We start from the raw sequence: 22,230 nt of genomic DNA on the forward strand, positions 1-22,230 counted from the left end.
CGGTGTTTGTCGATATAAACAGTAACAGACGGAAGCGCCGCTCACCCGCGTAACCCTGGTGATAAAAACACAATGACAAACTGTTAAATTACAATCAGAGCGGAGGAATTTTGGTGAAAAACGAAAGCCGAACCTCCTCTTACAGTTTACCGCTCCGTTAGCGAGTTTAGCTGAAGTCCATGATAGCGCAGACACATAGCTATAATCCACACAGCGGGACACCCTGGAAGAGACGGAGGCACCTCAGGAGGATGGACGGCAACACGGACTCCATGTGAAAATCGTCCCGGCAGGATGTGAGATGAACCGGGAGAAAACAGCGACCGAGGCCAACGACATCATGTTGGTCCGGAGCTCGGTGAGTTAGCCGTGTTAGCACTGTCGGCTAACGGAGGTCTCTACGAAAATAACCGTTAAAAATTAAAGATAAACAGTTGACAGCTGCCGGAATCTGGTGAATAACATTATACAACAGTAACACAATGGAGACGCTCGTCTGTCATGTAGGTGAACGACGGTTCATAATTCGGACGGTTAACGTTAGTTAGCTCGAATGCGATGTAACTCAACGTTAACCGGTAATTCTCTTTTTCACTTAACTTAACGTTAGCTAGTTAACGGTAAGTTTAGGTCAAAGGACGATTTCACAGTTTATCAAGTGAGTCTTAAACCAACAGTCAGGAGCCTAAATGAACATTAAAGCTGTTTTGTTTGCTGTAATCATTCCTCCTGTTCATACTGACCATTAGAAGATCCCTTCATAATGCACTTACATTGGAAGTGATGGAGGACAAATGTATTTAAAAGTTTATCTGAAGCTAATATGAAGCTTCAGCGTCTAAATGAGTCAAATCAAGTAGATATCTTTCAACGTTACAGTCTTTTTAGTGCCAAAGTTCCTCTTTTTGTTACTATACTTCCACCTGCAGCTCAACAAAGAAACACTGTCCGAGGAAACACAAAGAGGGAATTTGATGCTAAAAAGACTGTAAATGTGTCAGATATCCACTTGATATGATTCAGACTGCTGAAGCTGAATAGAAGCTTCACATCAACTTTTAAATGACTGTGTGGACACACTGTGGATTTGAAGGATCATTTAATATCCAGTATGAACAGGAGGAATGATTACAGACACCTGACTGCTGGTTTAACTTGTCCTTTAACCACAATAATTAGATAACGCTGCCTAGTTTCATGGGAACATATCTGACTGCTCTCTGTGTGGAGGAGTCAGATGTTTACCTGATGGCAGTTTGAACACCTGTTTTGCAAATGAAGGCTGTTTATCAGCAAATGTACACAAACAAACTCTACACAGAACAAACTTTGACTCTGTTAAATGAGAACTTTCATATCGATTTACTACGGTATCAATTTGCATGTAACTGATTCCTCAACGGGCCCTTCATGTCGGTTTAGTATTTTACAGCTGCGTCATATAAACCAAATATAAAAGGTGAAACTTTGTGTTGAAAGCAGCTTCTACTGGGTCTCTGCCCTTTCAATGAAAACATGATGCATTTGACAGTAAATATTTCTACATATAATTATCTCATTCTTCCATATGTGTAGTTAAAATAAAGTTTTCCACTGGACTATTAGTTGTGAAATACATTCAGCTTCACATCAGATAGTTTAAGACCACAACTAACTATCACTTTCGTTTACAAAATGTGAGAAATGTAAGTTCCCACAGCCCCGGGCGATGTCTTCAAACGCCTGAATCTGTATGAGCTCCAGTCTAAAGCCCAAATACATTCAGTTTACAGTGATATAACAGAGAAAAACAGAGAAATCCTCACATTTGGAGAAACTGGAACCAAAGAACTTTTAGTGTTTTTGTGTGAAACATCACAGTTAGTGATCAGCACGAGGACGTCTGGCTTACGTTACCTTTTTCAGTCTGATGCCGTTCTGTCTCAAGACAAGGCTCTGATTCATTTTCTGTCAACTGACAAATCAATGAATCAATGTTTCAACTCTAAAATAGTAAAGAAATACTTGTAGTTTCATTTTGATTCCACGTGACAAATTAAATGTCATCATGCAGCTCTCTCTCTCTCTCTCTCTCTCTCTCTCTGCAAGGATGAGAAACACTCAGACTACAGTACAGTCGGTATCAGCTGACTGTTGTTTACCTGTGAAGCCACATCACAAACAGCCTCACTGATAATAATATGAGGAAAGTATAGAAGAGCAGATACAGGATATCAGCTTATTTAGACTGTTTAGTTTGTTAAAGCTGCTCTGGTTGAAACGTAAACACACGTTTAGCATCTGCAGGTTAAGCTAACCTGTTGTTGCTAACTGTGGAGCTAACCTTCACTTTACCAGCAGCCGGTGAAACAACAGACGAGACTTTTCTTGGTCTTGAGAAGCCGCAGCATTTATTAACAGACACACTGTCGTGAGACTGATCACTTCCTGTTAACCTCTTCCTGCTCTGCTCTACCTCCACCCTCACTTTTCCGCCGCTCGCTCTCTCGCTCAACCGCTACGCACACACATGAAGCGCTGCCCCGTTCTATAAAAGGTACAGATTTAGATGAGTTCATATGTGTCATCACCGACAGCTGTGCAGTTTTCACATCTGTCAGATTCGATGCAGCGTGAATGTTTTTACTACGTGGAGCATAAAACTCACACTCAGAGTTTGGATATTCAAATAAAACGTTGGACAGTAGATGATTTGAATATTGTCATCGATAACAGCGTTTTCTACCTGTCATCAGTTTGTACGCTTATATGTTTAAGTTTTTGCCCACAAACTTTGCTCCAAGTTTGCATGTTTCACACACTGAACAGCAGCCTGAACATTCAGATTTCTGACTGCAGAACCTGCTCGACAAGTGAGTGTTTTCCTACACAGACTCTGCAGCTCCGAGTCTACAGGTTCAAACTTAAAGGGTCATTCTGCTGATTTTCTATATTTGTCTCTTTCAGAAATAATAAGTAACTTCAGATTGTACAACGACACACGATACATAAATTACTACATAGATTTCTTAAAAACATAACTTTATTTCTTCAGCTTTTAAGTGTTCTGCTAAATCTCTCATCCAATGATGGCAGCAGACCGTTTCTGGATCACAGATGATGAGAGTAGTGAGGTCAAAGGTCACATTCATCATCATCAGCCGGAGTCGGAGTGAACTGTCGGTGCAGGATGTTAAGAGGAGAGCAAGAAGAAGACTTTAGTTTCGATCTGATCGGACAGGAAGTGAGGTGATTCCCGCAGATGAATCTTTAATGCTTCTTCTTCTTCTTCTTCTGACCGCAGCACGGCCGAGGACGAGCCAGAGTGACTCATGCGGTGGTGGTGATCTTCCTGGAGTTCTTCGCCTGGGGGCTGCTGACCACGCCCATGCTGACTGTGAGTAAACACGCCAAACATCCCCTCATGAGGTAAACACGCACCAGCAGCTGCAGGGTGTTTATTTGGTTTCACACGTCTCTCTCTGTGAAGAAGACGAGTCTCTTCTGATAACAGATGTTTTTGTGCTTCTCCTCATTTCTGTCCTTATTTCTGTCATAGTTGTTGTTGTTTGATGTTCAGATGATCGGTTGGATTTCTGGCAGATCAGAAATGAATTTTAAGTCGTCTGTCTACAGTTTGATCAGATCCTTGATCACATTTCCAACATGGCTGCTGTTACAAACTGTCGTGAGCTTGTTTTGAATCTGATTGGAGGATGTTTGCTGTTGTGGTTAAACCGTCGAGATGGAAAAACTTAATCTTCACATCAGAATCCTCCAGACATCTGCAGCTCCACATTCGTTCATACTCACTGTTCTCTTTCTATTGTTGAGGATGATGTCGTCTTCTTTGAATAAACTTTATCGGTTTCATGTTTATATTCAGGTGTGAGCTCAGCCAGTCAGTGTAAGAGTGAAAGTTGCACGTCTGGCTGTGCAGAGAGGAAGATTAAAAAACGTCTAGTGCGAGTTCACACGACATAAAAGCTTTGATAAGATGCAAAGCGTCTCTGATAAAAACATGATCCTCGACTCTGAAGGTTCATCAGACGCCAAAACATTTTCCAGCTGTGGAAAGACTCAAACAATGGAGATGCATCGTTCACGTTAAAGTCCCTGAATGTGAGCTTGTGTATATCTGATTGGATAACATGGTGCTTTGCTGCAGGCTCAACTTTTATGCAGACGACCCTCTGATTTATAATTATCAAAACAGCTAGCAATGTAAAAATGGAGGCAAAGTTAAATTTGTCTCCTTTGTTGCTGATCTGATGTTGTGACTCATAACTGTAATAAGATCTGAACCTTGAGTTTTCTGATTGTGGTAAAACTAACTGTGGTTTATCATGTAACATGAGTCACTTCCTCTTGATGGATTTTTATAACTTTTGAGCATTTCTTGCTTAAACTAAACACGTCCTGGACGATGAAGCTGATATTCATCTCAGCTCCCGTGAATGAAGTGAGGTTTGATAAAGCAGCTGTGAGGATGTGTCCCGTCACGTCTGCTGCTGCATCACACAGATAAAAAGGCTCAGTATGTGTGACTAGTGTGTAACAGGCGAGTTAACTAATGTTTCCATAGCGTATTTTTTACATTAGTCACATAGCTGGCTCATTAAAACACTCTTTAACACGCTCTATGGCCATCAGTGTGTGTGTGTGCGTGTGTGTGTCAGTGTGTGTGTGTGTGTGTGTGTGCCAGTGTGTGTGTGTGTGTGTGTGTGTGTGAGTGAAGATAAGAAGTTAAACTGACGTCAGACCTGAAATTAAAAACACATGTTTGACATTCGGTTGTCGTTTCAGGTCCTTCATGAGACGTTTCCTCAGCACACCTTCCTGATGAACGGCCTGGTTCAGGGTGTGAAGGTAACACACACACACACACACACACACACACACACACACACACACACACACACACACACACACACACACACACACACACACATTAATATAAAACCATCACATCAACCTTCTGGGCTCTGAGACATTTTTTTTCCTGTTAGTTTTAACACAGAAACATTTGTATGAACTCAGTTCTGTAAGTTACAAGCTACTAATCGACATCATCTCTTTCAGCTCAACATGAGATCTGTGAATATATGAGCTGCAGTGATGTCACATGACATTATAAAAACGTTAGAAGACCAAGAAGTCAAAAGAAAAAGTCAAACAGAAGTTGAATTTTTCACCATTTGATCCGTTTTCCACAACAAACAGCTCTGTGTAAATGTTAAATGTCTTCACATTTGTAGCCTGAAGCTTCGGCTGACAAACAAAAACAACGTCTCTATTACTCAGAACAACAGTTATTTACATTGATATCAAAACCATCTGTATTCGTTTCTTCATTTCTGTTCAGTAATAAAATGTTTGCAAACAGAATAAAACCACATATTTGACTGTATGTGTAACTAGGATCACTTGAGACTGTAAAGAGTTGTTTGTACAGTTGATATTAGATAAATAAACACATAAAACATCAAATTATGGCTTTTATAATTTAGCTGATACGACCCCAGAGGCTTAAACGGACAAGTGTTGGTGGGAATAAAATGTTGTCATAATTAAAAAATACAACATTGGACGGAGGCTGATTTTATGGGGGGTTTTTTTAACGTTTGTTTTTTCTGTGTGTGACGGTTCAGGGCTTCCTGTCGTTTCTGTCGGCTCCTCTGATTGGTGCTCTGTCAGACATCTGGGGCAGAAAGTCCTTCCTCCTGATGACGGTCTTCTTCACCTGCGCCCCCATCCCCTTCATGAGGATCAGTCCCTGGTGAGACAGGAAACAGTCTGAGGAAGGAACAGAAGCTTAATTATTTAACTCGAATGTCATTTAAGTCCAGTTTATTTATTTATAGAGACACATTTAAAAACAACAACAACAACAGGAGTCAAAGTGCTTCACAGAAACATGTGAAATACCGTTAAATAATTCAAACAAAACAAAAATAAATTGATAAGTAAAGAACTGTAACAGACAAAGTTAATTTTATCACGCTATTAAAAATTAAGAGGCTTAAAGTGATTCTATGAAGGAGGTTCTGCAGTCTGGGAGCACAGATGGAAAAAAAAAAAAAAACTGGCTCAGCTTTTGGATCTGAGGATGTAAAATATGTTTCTCAGATTTTTGACGTCGGGTTAAAAGTCGAGATTTCTGGCAGGTGTTCCAGGAATCAGACAGTCATGATGCTCCTCACAGTTTCCCCACAGTCACAAGTGACGTCTTCAAATGTCTTTATTTGTCCAACTAACAGAAATATTCAGTTTATTATTATAACGTCTGATGAGGAAAAGCAGCAAAATCCTCCCAGTAGAGAAGCTTCATCCAGACCACCGTCAGCATTTATGATCGACCACTTATACAGTAAAATAAATATTTTTAATAAAACTGAGATGCAGGTTGATGAAGTTCTGCTGTGTTTGAATCACAGACTGTATATAATAATATGGACGTAGTTACCGTGACGACGCCCGTTGGTTTCTGAAAAGCGGTTTTGAAGCTCAAAGCGAGCCGCTCCGGCCGTCGCCATCTTGGCAGTGCGTGACGCTGCCGAACTCCCAGCCAATCAAAAATGGGCAAAGAGGCGGGCCGAACGGCTGAAACAAGCCACCTAGCGGCTGGCGGACCTGTCACTCAAAGCAGCCATGTCCTTCATTATGCAGAACTTTATGGCTTAATAAAATTTAAACAGGTGAGTTATAGAAAAATTCACCCCCCGTACAGTTGTCATGAAAGAGGAAATTAGCTACAGAGACCAAAACCGTTGTTTGTACCAGACTGTAAACATGTTTATTTCTGCTGTAAAGTTGGACATTTTAACATGAGGGTCTATGATTAACTCGCTTCTGGAGCCTCAAGTGGTCGTTCAAGGAACTGCAGGTTTTGGCCTCATTTTAAAGCCCTGGAGGTTTCTGCTTGGTTTGAATACCAGGATCTGTTTGAAGCAGTCATGTGACTTTAGATCCTGAATATTAAGAGTCCTTCACATATTTATGATTTCGTTCCTGTAACATCGTCAGATTCACGCTGGACGGGTTTTTAAGAAGACAATATTCAAAAACCAGGTGCCTACATTACCCACAATGCAACTGGATTTCTGACAGTTGGGTGGGAGATTCAGGTGTGTGATGCTAGTAGCGGCTAATGTAGCCTGGAGCTGCTAGTGAGGTCTGCTAACCTCACTACTAGCTACCTTGAGTGACATCACTTGAGTCAGTTCATCAGATATCACACTCGCAGCCTTCACAGCTGGATCGTGCGGGTAGTTTCTGGACTCGGCAGCCGTGTGTCTTCAGCGTCTCAGACGGAGTCGTATCATTTTGAAACTAAGTGAATTTGTAGTTCAGGCCTGCAGACGTCCAGTCAGTGTGACGTGTCGAGTCAGCGGAGAATCTGCTGCAGCCCTTTGTGTCTTCAGGCAGACTGTTGGGAGTTTAGAGTCACATGCTGCTCATGTGAGCGTCTGAGGATCAGAGCAGCAGCAGCAGCAGCAGCAGCAGCAGCAGCAAACATGTTCACCAGAAACCTCTTTCCTCTCCTTGCTCGTTCTGCATGGAACATGCACGCTGCAGATCCTCAGTGTGTTTATCAGAAATCAGCCGTGAAACATGAGCAGCAGTGGAGGCTCTGGATCACAAGAAGACGATATATAATATCTAGATCACTGATAGGCTCCTTTTAAAAAAAACATTCTGAGTTTATTTTAGCTGTCAGGAGTCAAACATTTCATTCTATGTGATATTAAAAAGGTCTTGAATGTAATTTGGTGAACACTGTGCGTGTTGTATGTAAATCTGAGCTGTTTCCTGTCTGTGTGTGTGTGTGTGTGTGTGTGTGTGTGTGTGTGTGTGTGTGTGTGTGTATGTGTGTGTATGTGTGTGTGTGCAGGTGGTATTTTGCTCTGATCTCAGTCTCGGGGATCTTCGCTGTGACCTTCTCGGTGATCTTCGCCTACGTCGCCGACATTACAGAGGAGCATGAGAGGAGCACCGCCTACGGCCTGGTAATTACACCGCTGATGACATCACTCACCTGAAACACTTGAGAGAAACCAGTAAAGACGCTGCTGTTTGTGTTTTATCAGATGAACATTAACCGAACCAACCAGTCAGTATTTATACTTTCATTCTTTTCTCTTGTAAAACCTAAAAAAATACAGTTTGAAAACTCTTCTGATAAATCTCAGCGTTGTGTCGCCCCGGGTTTCGTCTCTCAGGCTACAAACAGGCTTCCTCACATTAAAGTCTTGTTCCTTCGTCTTCCTTCAGCTGGATGTTTTTCCTCTGTTTGTTTTCATTCATCTGCTGAAGAAAGAAAGTTTCTCTGAGCACAAAGAGAACAAACTTCCCAGTGAAGGAGGAGACATTTTTAAATGAAACATACAGTATTTACATTTTAATGAGAGAGAAGAAAGATTTCAATTTTAAGGATTTTAATGAGACAAGAAGAACTGTTTTGGGAGTGTGTGCAGCCTTAAAGGAATACCTGCAGACATGACTGAGGGCTAAAATAGACCTTCCCAACCAGGACTGCAACAATATGTCGATGAATCGATCAGTTATCATATTAAAGCATCTTTAGGTTTTAAGACGGTTTGTTTGACATAATAAGACATCTAAAGACTTTCAGTTTGGAGTCTGATAACGTGAGATTTCTGATGTTTTATAGACTAAAAGATGAATTAATAAAATAATCAGTGTTTGCAGCTCTGCTCAGCTTTGTTTTTCAGGTTTAAAAAATACCGTATTGTCTCTAATATGAGTTCATGTGGACATAAAGGAGCAGCGCTGCAGACACATACTAACTGTAACAGTATACCGTGTGTATGTACAGTATACCGTGTGTATATACAGTATACCGTGTGTATGTACAGTATACCGTGTGTATGTACAGTATATCGTGTGTATATACAGTATACCGTGTGTATGTACAGTATACCGTGTGTATATACAGTATACCGTGTGTATGTACAGTATACCGTGTGTATGTACAGTATAACGGAGGCTCTGCTGCTTCATGGTGTTTCCGTCTATTATGAAGCTCTGCAGTGAGACGCAGTCACAGGCAGGACAGGAAGTTCACACTAATACGGACTCTTTGAGTTGTCAGTGTGGTTTATGTTGAGCTTCAGAGAATAAAAGCATCATGTCAACACATCTGAATTTATTTTTAGAACAACAACACCGCCCTCATTTGTTCCATAAAGAAAAGTGTTTCTTATTCACTCTACACATATTTCTATACAGCCACACAGATAATAAAATAATATATAAGAAAATATGAGTCAACTGCACAAAACATGAAGAGGAATTAATAACAAACATTAATAACATGAGTCTACTGACCACTTATGAAAGAAAGTAGTTGTAAAAAACATGAAAATCATTCAATTAAATAAAAATTATTGTTATTAAATTAGAGCTGCAACAATTAACTGATTAGTTGTTAACTATTAAATCAGTCACCAGCTGTTCTGATCATCGTTTAAACGTTTCTCTGATTCCTGCTTCTTAAATGTGAACATGTGAACAGTTCCTTTAGTCTCTGACAGTAAACTGTTAAGATGAAGAATGATGCAGATTCATTTAATAGTTGGAAACTAATCGATTAATCGCCGCAGCTCCAGAATGAATGAAAATAATCAGGAGTTGCAGCTTTAATGTGTGAAGAAATCAGCTTTTCAGAGTTAAAGCTTCTCGTGTCGATGTTGAACAGAATCATTTCTCATCTTCATCTTTTATTTTGAAATCCACAGACGATCGCACCAGCGTGACGTCTGACTGGAGCTTCGTGTTCGTCCTGGTTTAACGAGCAGAGAACGAGCGTCTGTAATCAATGACACGTGTTGTCATCTGCTGCTTTAAGGACAGACTGATGACTGGGGTCATGTGACCACATAGTTTCATGTATGAGGAGACTCTTAGAGGTCGAGCTGCTGTTCTCTGTTTCTACTGAACTGAACTTTACTCATAAACGCAGCAAACGGCCTCGTTAATGATCAGAAAGCAGCTTTAACGCAAACGAGCTTCCAGACTGACGTTAATAGTTTTAGTTGGTTTAGTTAAATGCAAATCTTCCTCCTCCTCCTCCTCTTCCTCCTCAGGTCTCTGCCACCTTCGCCGCCAGTCTGGTGACGAGCCCGGCCATCGGCGCCTACCTGTCGGCGCGTTACAGCGACAGCCTGGTGGTCCTGGTCGCCACGGTGATCGCGGTGGCCGACATCGCCTTCGTGTTCTTCGTGGTCCCGGAGTCGCTGCCGGACAAGATGCGGCTGACGTCGTGGGGCTTCCCCATCTCCTGGGAGCAGGCCGACCCCTTCGCCGTGAGTCCATCAGATTATTGAATATTGATTATGAACGAATCATCTGCAGCTGCAGACGAAAACAAAGAAGAAGTGTCAAAATGTAACTAACGATCGGTGGTTTCAGCCTCATTACTGACAGGGAGACATTGATTAGCTACTTTATATAAACGTGTCTGCCAGACATCAGCTGATTGATTGATTGACTGTATTGATGAGTTGTATTGACGGTTGTTTGTGTGCTCAGTCTCTGCGTCGTGTGGGGAAAGACACCACAGTGCTGCTGATCTGTGTCACGGTGTTCCTGTCCTACCTGCCCGAAGCCGGACAGTACTCCAGCTTCTTCCTCTACCTGAGACAGGTGAGACACACACACACACGCACACACACACACACACACGCACACACTCACTTTCACACACACACAGGTCAGTTACATCACTATCTCAGTGTCTCTCCTCTGCTCCGCTGTGACGTCTGTCAGCAGGTCTCAGTGAGGGCTGCTGCTGCTGCTGCTGCTGCTGCTGCTGCTGCTCTGTCCTACAAACCAAATACAGAAACTACATATCAGTCATAACTGAGTTAAAACCACAATCTGAATACTTGACATCTGTTTTACTATTTATACATTTATTACGCCACAGAAATGTATCATTTCCGTATCAAGTAAAAACAAGCTGCTCTTACACTAAAACTAAATGAAACAGCAGTTAAATCCAAACATGATGGAGAATAAAAACTCTAAAAGCTAAAGCAATAAGAACTGTCTCAGTTTAAATCATATATTTATATGTATTCAATTGTAAGTTATTATATTGATCTCAATATAAATATTAATAGACAGATGAAACTGACTCACATCTATGAACTGTAACATAACATATTTGTTTATTTTCAAGACAAAATAGCAAAAATTAACAAAATAAAACTGAATATTCTTCTGAATTACATGACGTTTATCCACATTTAGCTCCATATTACATATTATTTATGTTCAATGTTTTTTTTGTGGTCAAATAAGCTTTAATGTATAAAATAAAGACATTACATGTTTATTATTATTATTATTATTATTTTGATATTTTGGTACAATGATGCAGATCAGTGCAGGAGCTGATTAGTCGATTGATTGGCAACTCTTTGATGATCTTTGAGTTTTGGACTGTTGGTCGGACAAAATAAGACGTTTGATGACATCATCTTGTGCTGCAGGAAACTGTGATGGTTGTTTGTTTTTTTTGTCATATCGATAAAACATCTAATCAATGAAGATGAATTGATAATGACAGTCGTTAGTTGCAGCCTGGTGGTGACAACAGGCTCAGCTGTAAATAATAATCAAATAAATGACTGTTAATGTTATTGATAACGTGTGTGTGTGTGTGTGTGTGTGTGTGTGTGTGTGTGTGTGTGTGTGTGTGTGTGTGTGTGTGTGTGTGTGTGTGTGTGTGTGTGTTTCAGGTGATCGAGTTTTCTCCTGCAGCCATCGCCGCCTTCATCGCCATGGTGGGAATCCTGTCTATAGTGGCTCAGGTACACTAACGCTCTGGTTGAAACAGGAAGTCTGCAGCTCTGTTGACAGTTTATATTCAGTGTGAAACCACAACGCTCACAGTGAAACACATCGTTATAGACTTAATAAGTTCACAACTTCTCACTCACATTCAAGCACAAAACAAAAAAATCATCCGTTACATCCGGATGCAAACGTGTTGTTTTATGCTTCTAGTGTTTCTAATGTTTGCTTCTGTTCTCCGTCAGACTCTGTTCCTCAGCGTTCTCATGAGAACCATCGGTAATAAGAACACGGTTCTGCTCGGTCTGGGCTTTCAGCTCTTCCAGCTGGCCTGGTACGGCTTCGGCTCCGAACCATGGTGAGTCCACGGACCAGACTCATCGTGACTGTCTGTCTGTGTTCACACTCGATAACCTTTTCATTGTGCTTAAGCTTTTTAATTCTGCAAACACTGAAATGAAAAGATGTTTAATTGATCTTCCAGAAGCTCTTCAGACTCCTCACTGATCAGCTGTATTGATCAACTCATCAGTATTCTTGTTCCTGAGTAAAGCTGCAACTAATGATTATTTACATTCTCCATTAATCTGTCTAATCTTTATTTTCTCCGTTCATCAATTAGTTGTTTTTGTACATTAAATGTCAGAAAACAGTGAAAAAATGTTGATCAATGTTCCTCAAAGACGACGTCATCAAATGATATTCAGTTTACTGTCAGAAAGATCAAAATAACCAGAAAATATTCACATTTAAGAAGCTGGAAGCAGAGAATTTGGACATTTTCCTTTTAATTGGTTCAATCCTGCTTCTTTAAACCAGAGCGTTACTGTCGGCCTCTGAAAACATCATTCATGCCTTCATCTCTGCACTGGTTACCAGTGAAGCTCAGGATTGATTCAAGATTCTTTTAATCACTGATAAGGTCTTACACGGTTGAGCTCCTGCACATACCGAGCCGTCGCTGAGGTCTTCCAACCAAAACCTGTTGGCTGTAACACGTTCCAAACTAACAACCTGTTTCAAAAACACTTGAAAACCTGCTTTTATAGATTGACTTTCCCATAACATTCAATGAAAAGGTGCTATATAAATAAAGGTTAACTTACTTAAAAAATGAATCAATTATCAAAATATTTGGCAGTTAATGTAACAGTTGGTGACTAATCGTTGCAGCTTTGGTCCTGACAGGTGATCAGTTCTAGATGTTTATTTTCTTCATGACTGAAAGATGTCGATGTGTTTTCAGGATGATGTGGGCAGCAGGAACAGTAGCAGCAATGTCCTCCATCACCTTCCCAGCAGTCTCTGCTCTGGTGTCACACAGCGCATCACCTGACCAGCAAGGTCAGTCACACATGTACACCTGTAGACCTGAACACCTGTCTGAAGGGAACAAAGGACTCATCTCTCTGTATTTCAGTTTCATGTGTTTGAAGCTTTCTAAGCGTGTGTGTGTGTGTGTGTGTGTGTGTGTGTGTGTGTGTGTGTGTTCAGGTGTGGCCCAGGGGATGATCACAGGTATCAGAGGTCTGTGTAACGGTTTGGGTCCGGCTCTCTACGGCTTCATCTTCTTCCTCTTCAACGTGGAGCTGAACGACATTGATCCTGTGGCAGGAAGACCTGCACAGACCACAGAGGTACACACACACATATACACACACAGGCACACACACACTCTCACGCAGGCCCACACTCTCTCATGCAGGCGCACACACTCTCTCACGCAGGCGCACACACTCTCTCTCTCTCACGCAGGCGCGCGCACACTCTCTCTCACGCAGGCGCGCGCACACTCTCTCTCACGCAGGCGCGCACACACTTTCACGCAGGCGCGCACACACTCACGCAGGCACACACACTCTCACGCAGGCACACACACACTCTCACGCAGGCACACACACACTCTCACGCAGGCACACACACTCTCACGCAGACACACACACACTCTCACGCAGGCACACACACACTCTCACGCAGGCACACACACACACTCTCACGCAGGCACACACACTCTCACGCAGGCGCACACACTCTCTCTCTCTCACGCAGGCGCGCGCACACTCTCTCTCACGCAGGCGCGCGCACACTCTCTCTCACGCAGGCGCGCACACTCTCTCTCACGCAGGCGCGCACACACTTTCACGCAGGCGCACACACTCTCACGCAGGCACACACACACTCTCACGCAGGCACACACACACTCTCACGCAGGCACACACACACTCTCACGCAGACACACACACTCTCACGCAGACACACACACTCTCACGCAGGCACACACACACTCACGCAGGCACACACACACTCACGCAGGCACACACACTCTCACGCAGGCACACACTCTCTCTCACGCAGGCACACACACTCTCACGCAGACACACACACTCTCACGCAGGCACACACACACTCTCACGCAGGCACACACACTCTCACGCAGACACACACACTCTCACGCAGGCACACACACACTCTCACGCAGGCACACACACTCTCACACAGACACACACACTCTCACGCAGGCACACACACACTCTCACGCAGACACACACACTCTCACGCAGGCACACACACACTCTCACGCAGACACACACACTCTCACGCAGGCACACACACACTCTCACGCAGACACACTCTCTCTCACGCAGGCACACACACACTCTCACGCAGACACACACACTCTCACGCAGGCACACACTCACATTTGAACAGAACCTGTCTGGAATCTCCAGTTCTATTGTTTCAGACTTTGACTTTAACTAATTGTTGATTAATTGATCAGTTCTTCTGCTGTTCCAGATCAGAATCAATGAGTCATCAGTTATTATTGGAATGATTGTTATTTACAGGAAGTAACAACAAATATGTGAAATACATTTAAATATATTGACATTTATTTCACATAGTTGGCAACTAATCAGTTCATCATTGCAGCTTTAATTTGAATCAAATCTCTTGTTAAGTTTTATTTTAAGTTTTTTGGATTCAAATTATTTTTCGTTCACTTTGATTAAAACTAGTTTTTGTTTGATTCTTGAGAGATTTTGTTTAATGTTGATGAAAACTTTCGACTTAATAAATCTATTTTTTTTTTCTGTGTGTAGAAGTCGATCATCCCCGGCCCTCCCTTCCTGTTCGGAGCGTGCGCCGTCTTGTTCGCTCTCCTCGTCGCCATCTTCATCCCCGAGCATCACCGACTGGCCGACATCAAGACGTGCTCCGCCCGCAAGTCCAGCAGCTCCTCCGCTGCACACGCTCAGGACAGCAGCCCTCTGGCCACGCCCACCAGCGACGCGGAGGACATCGAGCCGCTCCTACAGGACAGCAGCATGTGACTGACTGACAGCCGGCCCCGGCCAATCACAACGCTGAGGCCTTGAGCTCTCTCTCTCTCTCTCTCTGCTAGTCTCGCCCACCTCAGAATAAACCCACATTTTATTTTAGTTTTTTTTTTTTTATTATTATTCTATTCGTTCAGATCGACGCGTCGGGGGCGGCGTTAGACGGCAATCACACCGACGAGCTGAAGGACGTTTCCTCACATGATGCAAAGTGACTCAAAGCTGCTGTTTGTTTAGTTTTCACATTAAAATTCATATTGGGATAAAAATGTAGGTTTAAAATTCAGTTTATAATATTAAAGGAGCAGTTCTGTCGTCTCATCTAAAATCATCTTTTATTTGTGTATTTTCATAAATCTAAATCTTAACTTTGGTCTCTGTTAGTGTTGATGAGCCCCCTGCTGGTGTAACAGAGGAAGAAAAACAATTAATACATGTGTTTGTGCAACATATAATATTTATATTATTATTATTATTATTATTATTATTATTATTATTATTATTATTATTATTAGTTGTACCCTTGTTTCCATTCGGATCATCGTCCGCCTCGTCGTTGTTCCACCTGCAGCAACTTTAAGCTCCTCGCTCAGGTGTCGCCAAAGCTTTTTGATAATAATTCAGATAATAATCATCAGGACGTTTGACACCATCAACACCAAACAGATCATCTGTTTCCTCAAACTCACAGAAAACTTAAAGCCAAATCTTTTATTTTCTTTTGCTATTAAAATGTTTTACTCGCATAACAAACAACAACAACAGACATAACAGGTTAAAGATTATTATAACAAACTTTAAGCTAAATCACAAGTTCAGCTGCATATTTTCACTTTTGAATCACGTTTTCTGACGGTAGAGAGACAGGAAGCAGGGAGAGAGAGAGAGAGAGAGGAGGTGACGAAATGCAACGAAAGGTTAAAACCACCAGGACGTCCCGACATGTTTCCACCGTGACCTCCGTCTGTAGGCGCCGACGTATCCGACAGTGTTTGAACGCACCACGGTAACGGTCTGTCTGTGTGATTGCCGCCTAAACACTCTGCTGTCAGTTTGCCTTCCCCCGTGTGTGTATCTGCTGTATCTGTCTCCACCCGCCAGGCCTGCAGAGGTCAGCAGATTAAACGCTCCCTGCTATACAGGAGGAGGAGGTGCGTTTAATTCACTGCACAGCTGAAGCCAAGTGTCCCCCCAAAAGCAGACTTGTTTTAACTGAAACGTTTCGCGGGGCGGGGGGGTGGGGGGGGAGGACAAACGGCGTCGGAGCTGCTCGGGATTGTGGGATACGACGCAGAAGAGGAGGAGGCCTCCGCCTGCAGGTGGGCGGCGACAGCTCAGGGCGTTTGTTTCTGTTGTCGCTGGTCGCGTATCATCACCGTTTCACACTCTGGATGCAAATAACAAGACTCATGGATAACTAGTTACTATGGCAACAGCTCTGACCGCCTGTGACGTCATCGTCCTCTCCCCGTTTTGGTGTTTCCTTGTTCTCACGTCGACGAGAAATCAGAGCATCTGTTCAGAAATATTTAGAAAAATGAATTGAAACAGTTTGAAGTGCGCTTGATTTATCTCCAGACAGCAGACGTCTCATCTCTTCTTCTTCTTCTGTTGTTTAAATACTTGAAGTCGAGCCCGTTTCGGTTACTGTGTCCCCACCTCACCCCCCTCACCCCCTCCCCCTCCCCCCTCCCCTCCCCCACCCACCTGCCACTTCACGTAGCACAAATCAAGCGCTCCGAGTTACTGACGTATTTGAACGTGTGTTTCCAGTCGCGGCGGCGCAGCGAGAATCTGTTTCAGTTTGATTATCGAAGAAGCAGAAACGATCGATGGAGTTTCTGACCTTCGCAGGTCGGCAGGTTTTTAAAAAAAAAAAAACCAAACGGTGCCATGATTTATTGATTTATTGATTTATTGATTTATTGTTTTTTGTTACTTTTGTTCTTAAGCTTTTATTTCTACGAGGTCAAAAGGTCACAAACCACGACATTCCAAAACAAACCCACCCTCCAACTACAGCGTCTAAATACAGAAACACACCCGTCGCCATGGCTACAGCCGGCGGCCCCGCTCCCTTTTTTTTTTAAACTTATCGGTTTCTGTGACGACGCCTCTCCTCTCACCCAGTGCATGCTGGGAACAGCAGGCGCCCCGTGTGACCCTGACTGGGATGTTTGATCGTTTAAAGGACCGTCAGTAGTTTCCTGTTTCGGCCTCAGAAGTTAAATCATTAGAGATTTCACATCACTGCTGAGCGAGTCGTCAGATTTCCTTCCTTCAGGCTGCGTTTAGTTTCACTTCAAAAACGTCCTCGACGGTGATTTCAAGCTGCGGGCGCGACAGGAGACGCACCGCAGAACCAAAACCAGGAGCTAAAAGAGGCTAAAAAGCTAAAAACACTTAACCAGCACAGGGTGATTTTGATCTACGGCTGCAACGAACGATCATTTCCTTGATTGATTGATCAGTCGTTCGGTCTATAAAATGGTTTTTTCCAACGACGTCGACAAAGATCTTCAGTTTACTGTCACCGAGACGAAAGAAACCAGGAAATATTCACATTTAAGAAGCTGAAATCAGAGAATTTGGACTTTTAATTTGACTGAAAGCGATGAATGGTGGCAGCTGTAATTTGATCCACTGCTGATACAGAAGTATTGATCTATCAGACGTGTTAGTGGTGAGATTAAAAAGCTCTGAAGTCATTTATTTATTTTGGACAAATAAGAAATAACAAAAATAAAATGGATTAAAATGCCCAACAATTATATAAGAGAAGAACATTAATATGAAATTAAGTGAAAATCTGTCTGAAAGGAAGGAAATCGAAACAGCGACGAGGAACAAACATCAGGAAACACGTCAAACCTCCAGATGAATCATATCGAAACGTTCGGAGGCTCCAGATGTCGTCAGAGTCACACGGTCCATAAAAACCCAACATCAGCTGTAAACTTTTAGCCGTCGTGTTGATTTTTTTTTCTGTCTGTCGCTTCGACGGGAAGATACGAGGTTTCTGATTGGCCGATACGGGAGGAAGATGATGGTTCGGAGCTTCATGAAGCACAATCAGGAGGGTTCCTTCAGACTGTTAGAGAAGTTTTTTCTAAAATTCAGATTTAATCTTTTTACGCTTCTGTTGCATCTTAAACTCTCCGTCAGCTCGCCAAACTTTTTTTTTTTTTTTTTGTTTATTTTGAACCAAACGTTTGTGATTCAACTTTAATCTCTTCTTCTTTGATTCTTCTCTCCTTTTCACCGTTTTTTTTTTTTTTTTTTGCTCAATTATGATGTCAAACAAAGACAAAAATGGACCTACAAGTATATTTTTCTACAATCACTCTGAAGCCCTGCAGTTGTTACTGAATGTCCCTGAATGCACCGCCGTGATATTCACACATCCGTCTCTCCGGTCGTCGTGCCGCCGCCGCCACGTTTTCACGTCTCATAGTTCCTCCGGATTTATGATCCTGCTTCGACTGTCACCGATAGATCTGCAGATTATTCTGTAGATTAATTATTTAATCTATAAAATGTCTTTTTTTAAAAACGTGGGAAAAAAGATCTTTAATTTATCGTCACGTCAGCTGAAACTAGAAAGTTTGCTTCCTTCAGATGAGAAAATAATTCCTGCTCATTAATGATGATTTTGGAAAGACGATGATGATGAGGAGGAGGAGGAGGAGGAGGATGTGAACGCTGAGTCGTCGGCAACATGGCGGCCGGAGGAACAGACGCTCGCCGTGTCCCGGTTCAGACGCACTAACTGTTCACTGATTCTGAATAAAACATGTAAATACATCTGCAGAAAGAAAAACGAAACGTATAAAATAAATAAACGTCATTATGTTTGTTTGTTTAGCGCTGCAACTATCGATGAATCTGTTGATTATTTTCTTTATTGATCGATTAGTTGTTTGTTTCCCAACATGACAAACAACCCAAAGATCTTCACTTTATCGTCATAAAGACGGAAAAAAACAGAAAATATTCACATTTAAAGAAGCTGAAATCAGAGAATTTAAACTTTTTTTCTTTAAAAAAAACGATGAATCTGAATATTTGGAGATGAATTTAATACTCGTATAAAAACATCATCATGACAGTCGGAGCTGCAACGATCAGTCGATCGACAGGATATTGATCGGCAACTGTTTTTTGATAATCGATGAATCGCTCGACTAATCGTTTTATTAAATCTTTTATTTATTTTTGTCTGAAACGTTTAACATGATATTCACAGTTCTGTTCCACCAAAGTTTGCTGATAGTTTATAAACCAAACGATTAATGAAGAATGAAATTAATTATTTGCAGCCTTAACATTATTATTATTATTATTTTCTTGATTAACTGTTTGGTCTTTAAAATGTGTGACGGCATCATAAATACAAAAACTCCAATTAATATGAAATTTAACTGTTACATGAAACTAAAAAAAAAAGCTGCAAATCTGCTGAAATCTGAGTTTTGTAGATTATTGATTGGTTGCAGCTCTAAACGAGTAATCAATACTGTGTACAGTTAGTGTAAAACATGGATTCGGGACACGGCTGATAACTGATATTTGAAAATAATAAGTGTTACTGAAGCTTTTCAAAACTCTTTTTGTACTTGAGCACTTCTGTGAGACTCCGACGCTCGGCCGTCGGGACAGAAGTGAACGTTTCCCTCCTCTGTGAACATGATGCAGAACATTTTTGCTGCACTTTAATTTCTCTGAACGTGTGCCTCTAATCATTCTTCATGTTCATATCTGTTTTTATATGTAAACGATGACGTGTTGTGCATTTGCAGTTGCTTTCTTTTATCTTATTAAGAACATAATTTTGAATAATATCTATGATGATAATAATGATAATAAAGAGAAATGTATGGAATTTGAAACTTGGACTTGATGTGGTTTTTTATTATTGATTTTATGGTTTTCAATCAGATTAATTATCAAACTGAACGATCAAACATTTAGAAATCAAAGTCTGAGTTTACTTGAGTATTTCCATGTGATGCTACTTTCTACATCTCAGAGGGAAATATTGTACTTTCTACTCCACTACATTTATTTGACAGCTTTAGTTACTTTTCAGATGAAGATTTGACACAATGGATAATATAACAAGCTTTTAAAATACAACACATTGTTAAAGATGAAACCAGTGGTTTCCAACCTTTTTGTCTTTTGACGTCTTACAAAAAGCAGTGTGTAGTCGGGGTCACATTTCACATGTCTATGAGTTGTTAACAGCTCCACCAAATAGTGATTTTTCCCTCTAAACTTCTCACATGCTTTCATTTCAATAAATGTTCAAATGATCCAATATTTCAGCAAAAATCAAAGATTAGAGAAAAAGTCCAAAAACTGAACTTTGTTTTTTCTTTTTTCCTCTCCCATTAATCATCTCACGACCCCTCAGATTTATCTGCTGACCCTTTGGAGGGGCCCGACCCCTAGGTTGGGAACCAGTGGACTAAACTAGCTAACTGTATATAAAGTAGTGTAAACTAGCTCCACCTCCAGCAGCTACAACAGTAACATGCTGCTCTAACACTGATGCTTCACTATTAATAATCTAATGATGTCATATATAATAATATATCAGTCAGAGGGACCAAACCACTACTTTTACTGCAATACTTTAACTACATCAAGCTCATAATACTTATGTACTTTTACTGCAATACTTTAACTACATTAAGCTCATAATACTTATGTACTTTTACTGCAATACTTTAACTACATCAAGCTCATAATACTTATGTACTTTTACTGCAATACTTTAACTACATCAAGCTCATAATACTTATGTACTTTTACTGCAATACTTTAACTACATCAAGCTCATAATACTTATGTACTTTTACTTGTATAAATAATAATATTAATACAGAAATCTATAATGTACTTTTTTTAAATAAATCTTAGTTTCTCTATTTTGACATTTGTAACTAAATTTGTAGTTTAAACTCAACTGTAACAAACATAAAATTCATAAACTGTAATAGATCAATATACTGTAAATCAATATCAATGTTTCCATAAATAATGTAAAAACATGATCTAGTGTTTCATGGATTGTTTATTTTCAAAAGCTTTTTTAGATATCAGGCTGTATTTTTATTTTTAAATTGTGGTTACCATGGAAACGGCCCAGTGCATCTGTCAAACCTGCAGCTCAGAGCTCCGTTTAAACATCAGTTTAACCTGCAGGAGACAAAAACCTCGTTTGCACAGAAACAGTAAGAACAAGCTGCCTTTTCTCATTTATGACAACTTAATAATAATCATAATATAAGTTTGTCCCTTCATGTGTCTAACCCTAACCCTTTACAACAGTGAAACATGTGTTTCTTGCTGTAATCATTCCTCCTGTTCATACTGACCATTAGAAGATCCCTTCATAATGACCTTACAATGGAAGTGATGGAGGACAAAATCCACAGTCCTCCTTCTGTGCAAAAATGTATTTAAAAGTTTATCTGAAGCTAATATGAAGCTTCAGCGTCCAAATGAGTCAAATCAAGTAGATATCTTTCAACGTTACAGTCTTTTTAGTGCCAAAGTTCCTCTTTTTGTTACTATACTTCCACCTGCAGCTCAACAGGGAAACACAAAGACTGTAAATGTGTCAGATATCCACTTGATATGACTAACTCAGACTGATGAAGCTGAATAGAAGCTTCACACAGACTTTTAAATGACTGTGTGGACACACTGTGGATTTTGGCCTCCATCACTTCTATTGAAAGCACATTTGAAGGGGATCTCTTAATATCCAGTATGAACAGGAGGAATAATTAGAGATTTGTTTCTCTGTAACTCAGCGAGCAGGAGCTCCAGCAGTAAGCACTTCTGGTGAAATGCAGCATCAAAACTAAATGAGTTGATTCATAAAATGACTTCATTTTTGATGAAGGCACTAAGAATTAAGATTTCTTAAACAAGGTGAAAGAATAATAAGTGCTACTACTACTTTTATTTCATATATGTATTTGTTCATTTTTATTATTTCCTCTCATTATTGCTGAAATATACAGTATTGTGTGAGTGGGTGTTGAATGACCCACTGTGATGGGTTTCCTATGAGGCA

General features: G+C 41.0%; 2 protein-coding genes across 2 annotated transcripts in view; one reads left to right on the forward strand and one right to left on the reverse strand.

Annotated features, from left to right (window-relative positions):
* The window catches only part of LOC122968417 (putative leucine-rich repeat-containing protein DDB_G0290503), a 635,740-nt gene that overhangs the window by 418,659 nt on the left and 194,851 nt on the right, over positions 1-22,230 (reverse strand). The gene's annotated exons all lie outside the window — the stretch shown is intronic.
* mfsd14bb (major facilitator superfamily domain containing 14Bb) lies at positions 268-15,242 on the forward strand. The gene is made up of 12 exons (XM_044334088.1): positions 268-358; positions 3,284-3,376; positions 4,786-4,848; positions 5,631-5,758; positions 7,874-7,988; positions 10,089-10,307; positions 10,534-10,647; positions 11,748-11,819; positions 12,048-12,160; positions 13,049-13,146; positions 13,297-13,439; positions 14,904-15,242. Exons 1-12 carry the CDS (start codon positions 302-304, stop codon positions 15,132-15,134), a joined length of 1,446 nt encoding a protein of 481 aa, XP_044190023.1. The 5' UTR covers positions 268-301; the 3' UTR covers positions 15,135-15,242.

The sequence above is a fragment of the Thunnus albacares genome, chromosome 2 (assembly GCF_914725855.1).
Source record: "Thunnus albacares chromosome 2, fThuAlb1.1, whole genome shotgun sequence".
Taxonomy (NCBI): Eukaryota; Metazoa; Chordata; class Actinopteri; order Scombriformes; family Scombridae; genus Thunnus; species Thunnus albacares.

Excerpts from the sequence above, each read along its gene's own strand:
- mfsd14bb (XM_044334088.1), top strand. The coding sequence starts at position 302 with ATGAACCGGGAGAAAACAGCGACCGAGGCCAACGACATCATGTTGGTC. Across the intron at positions 10,648-11,747 it reads TCTTCCTCTACCTGAGACAG|GTGATCGAGTTTTCTCCTGC; the intron begins GTGAGACACACA and ends TGTGTGTTTCAG. Across the intron at positions 13,440-14,903 it reads GACCTGCACAGACCACAGAG|AAGTCGATCATCCCCGGCCC; the intron begins GTACACACACAC and ends TTCTGTGTGTAG.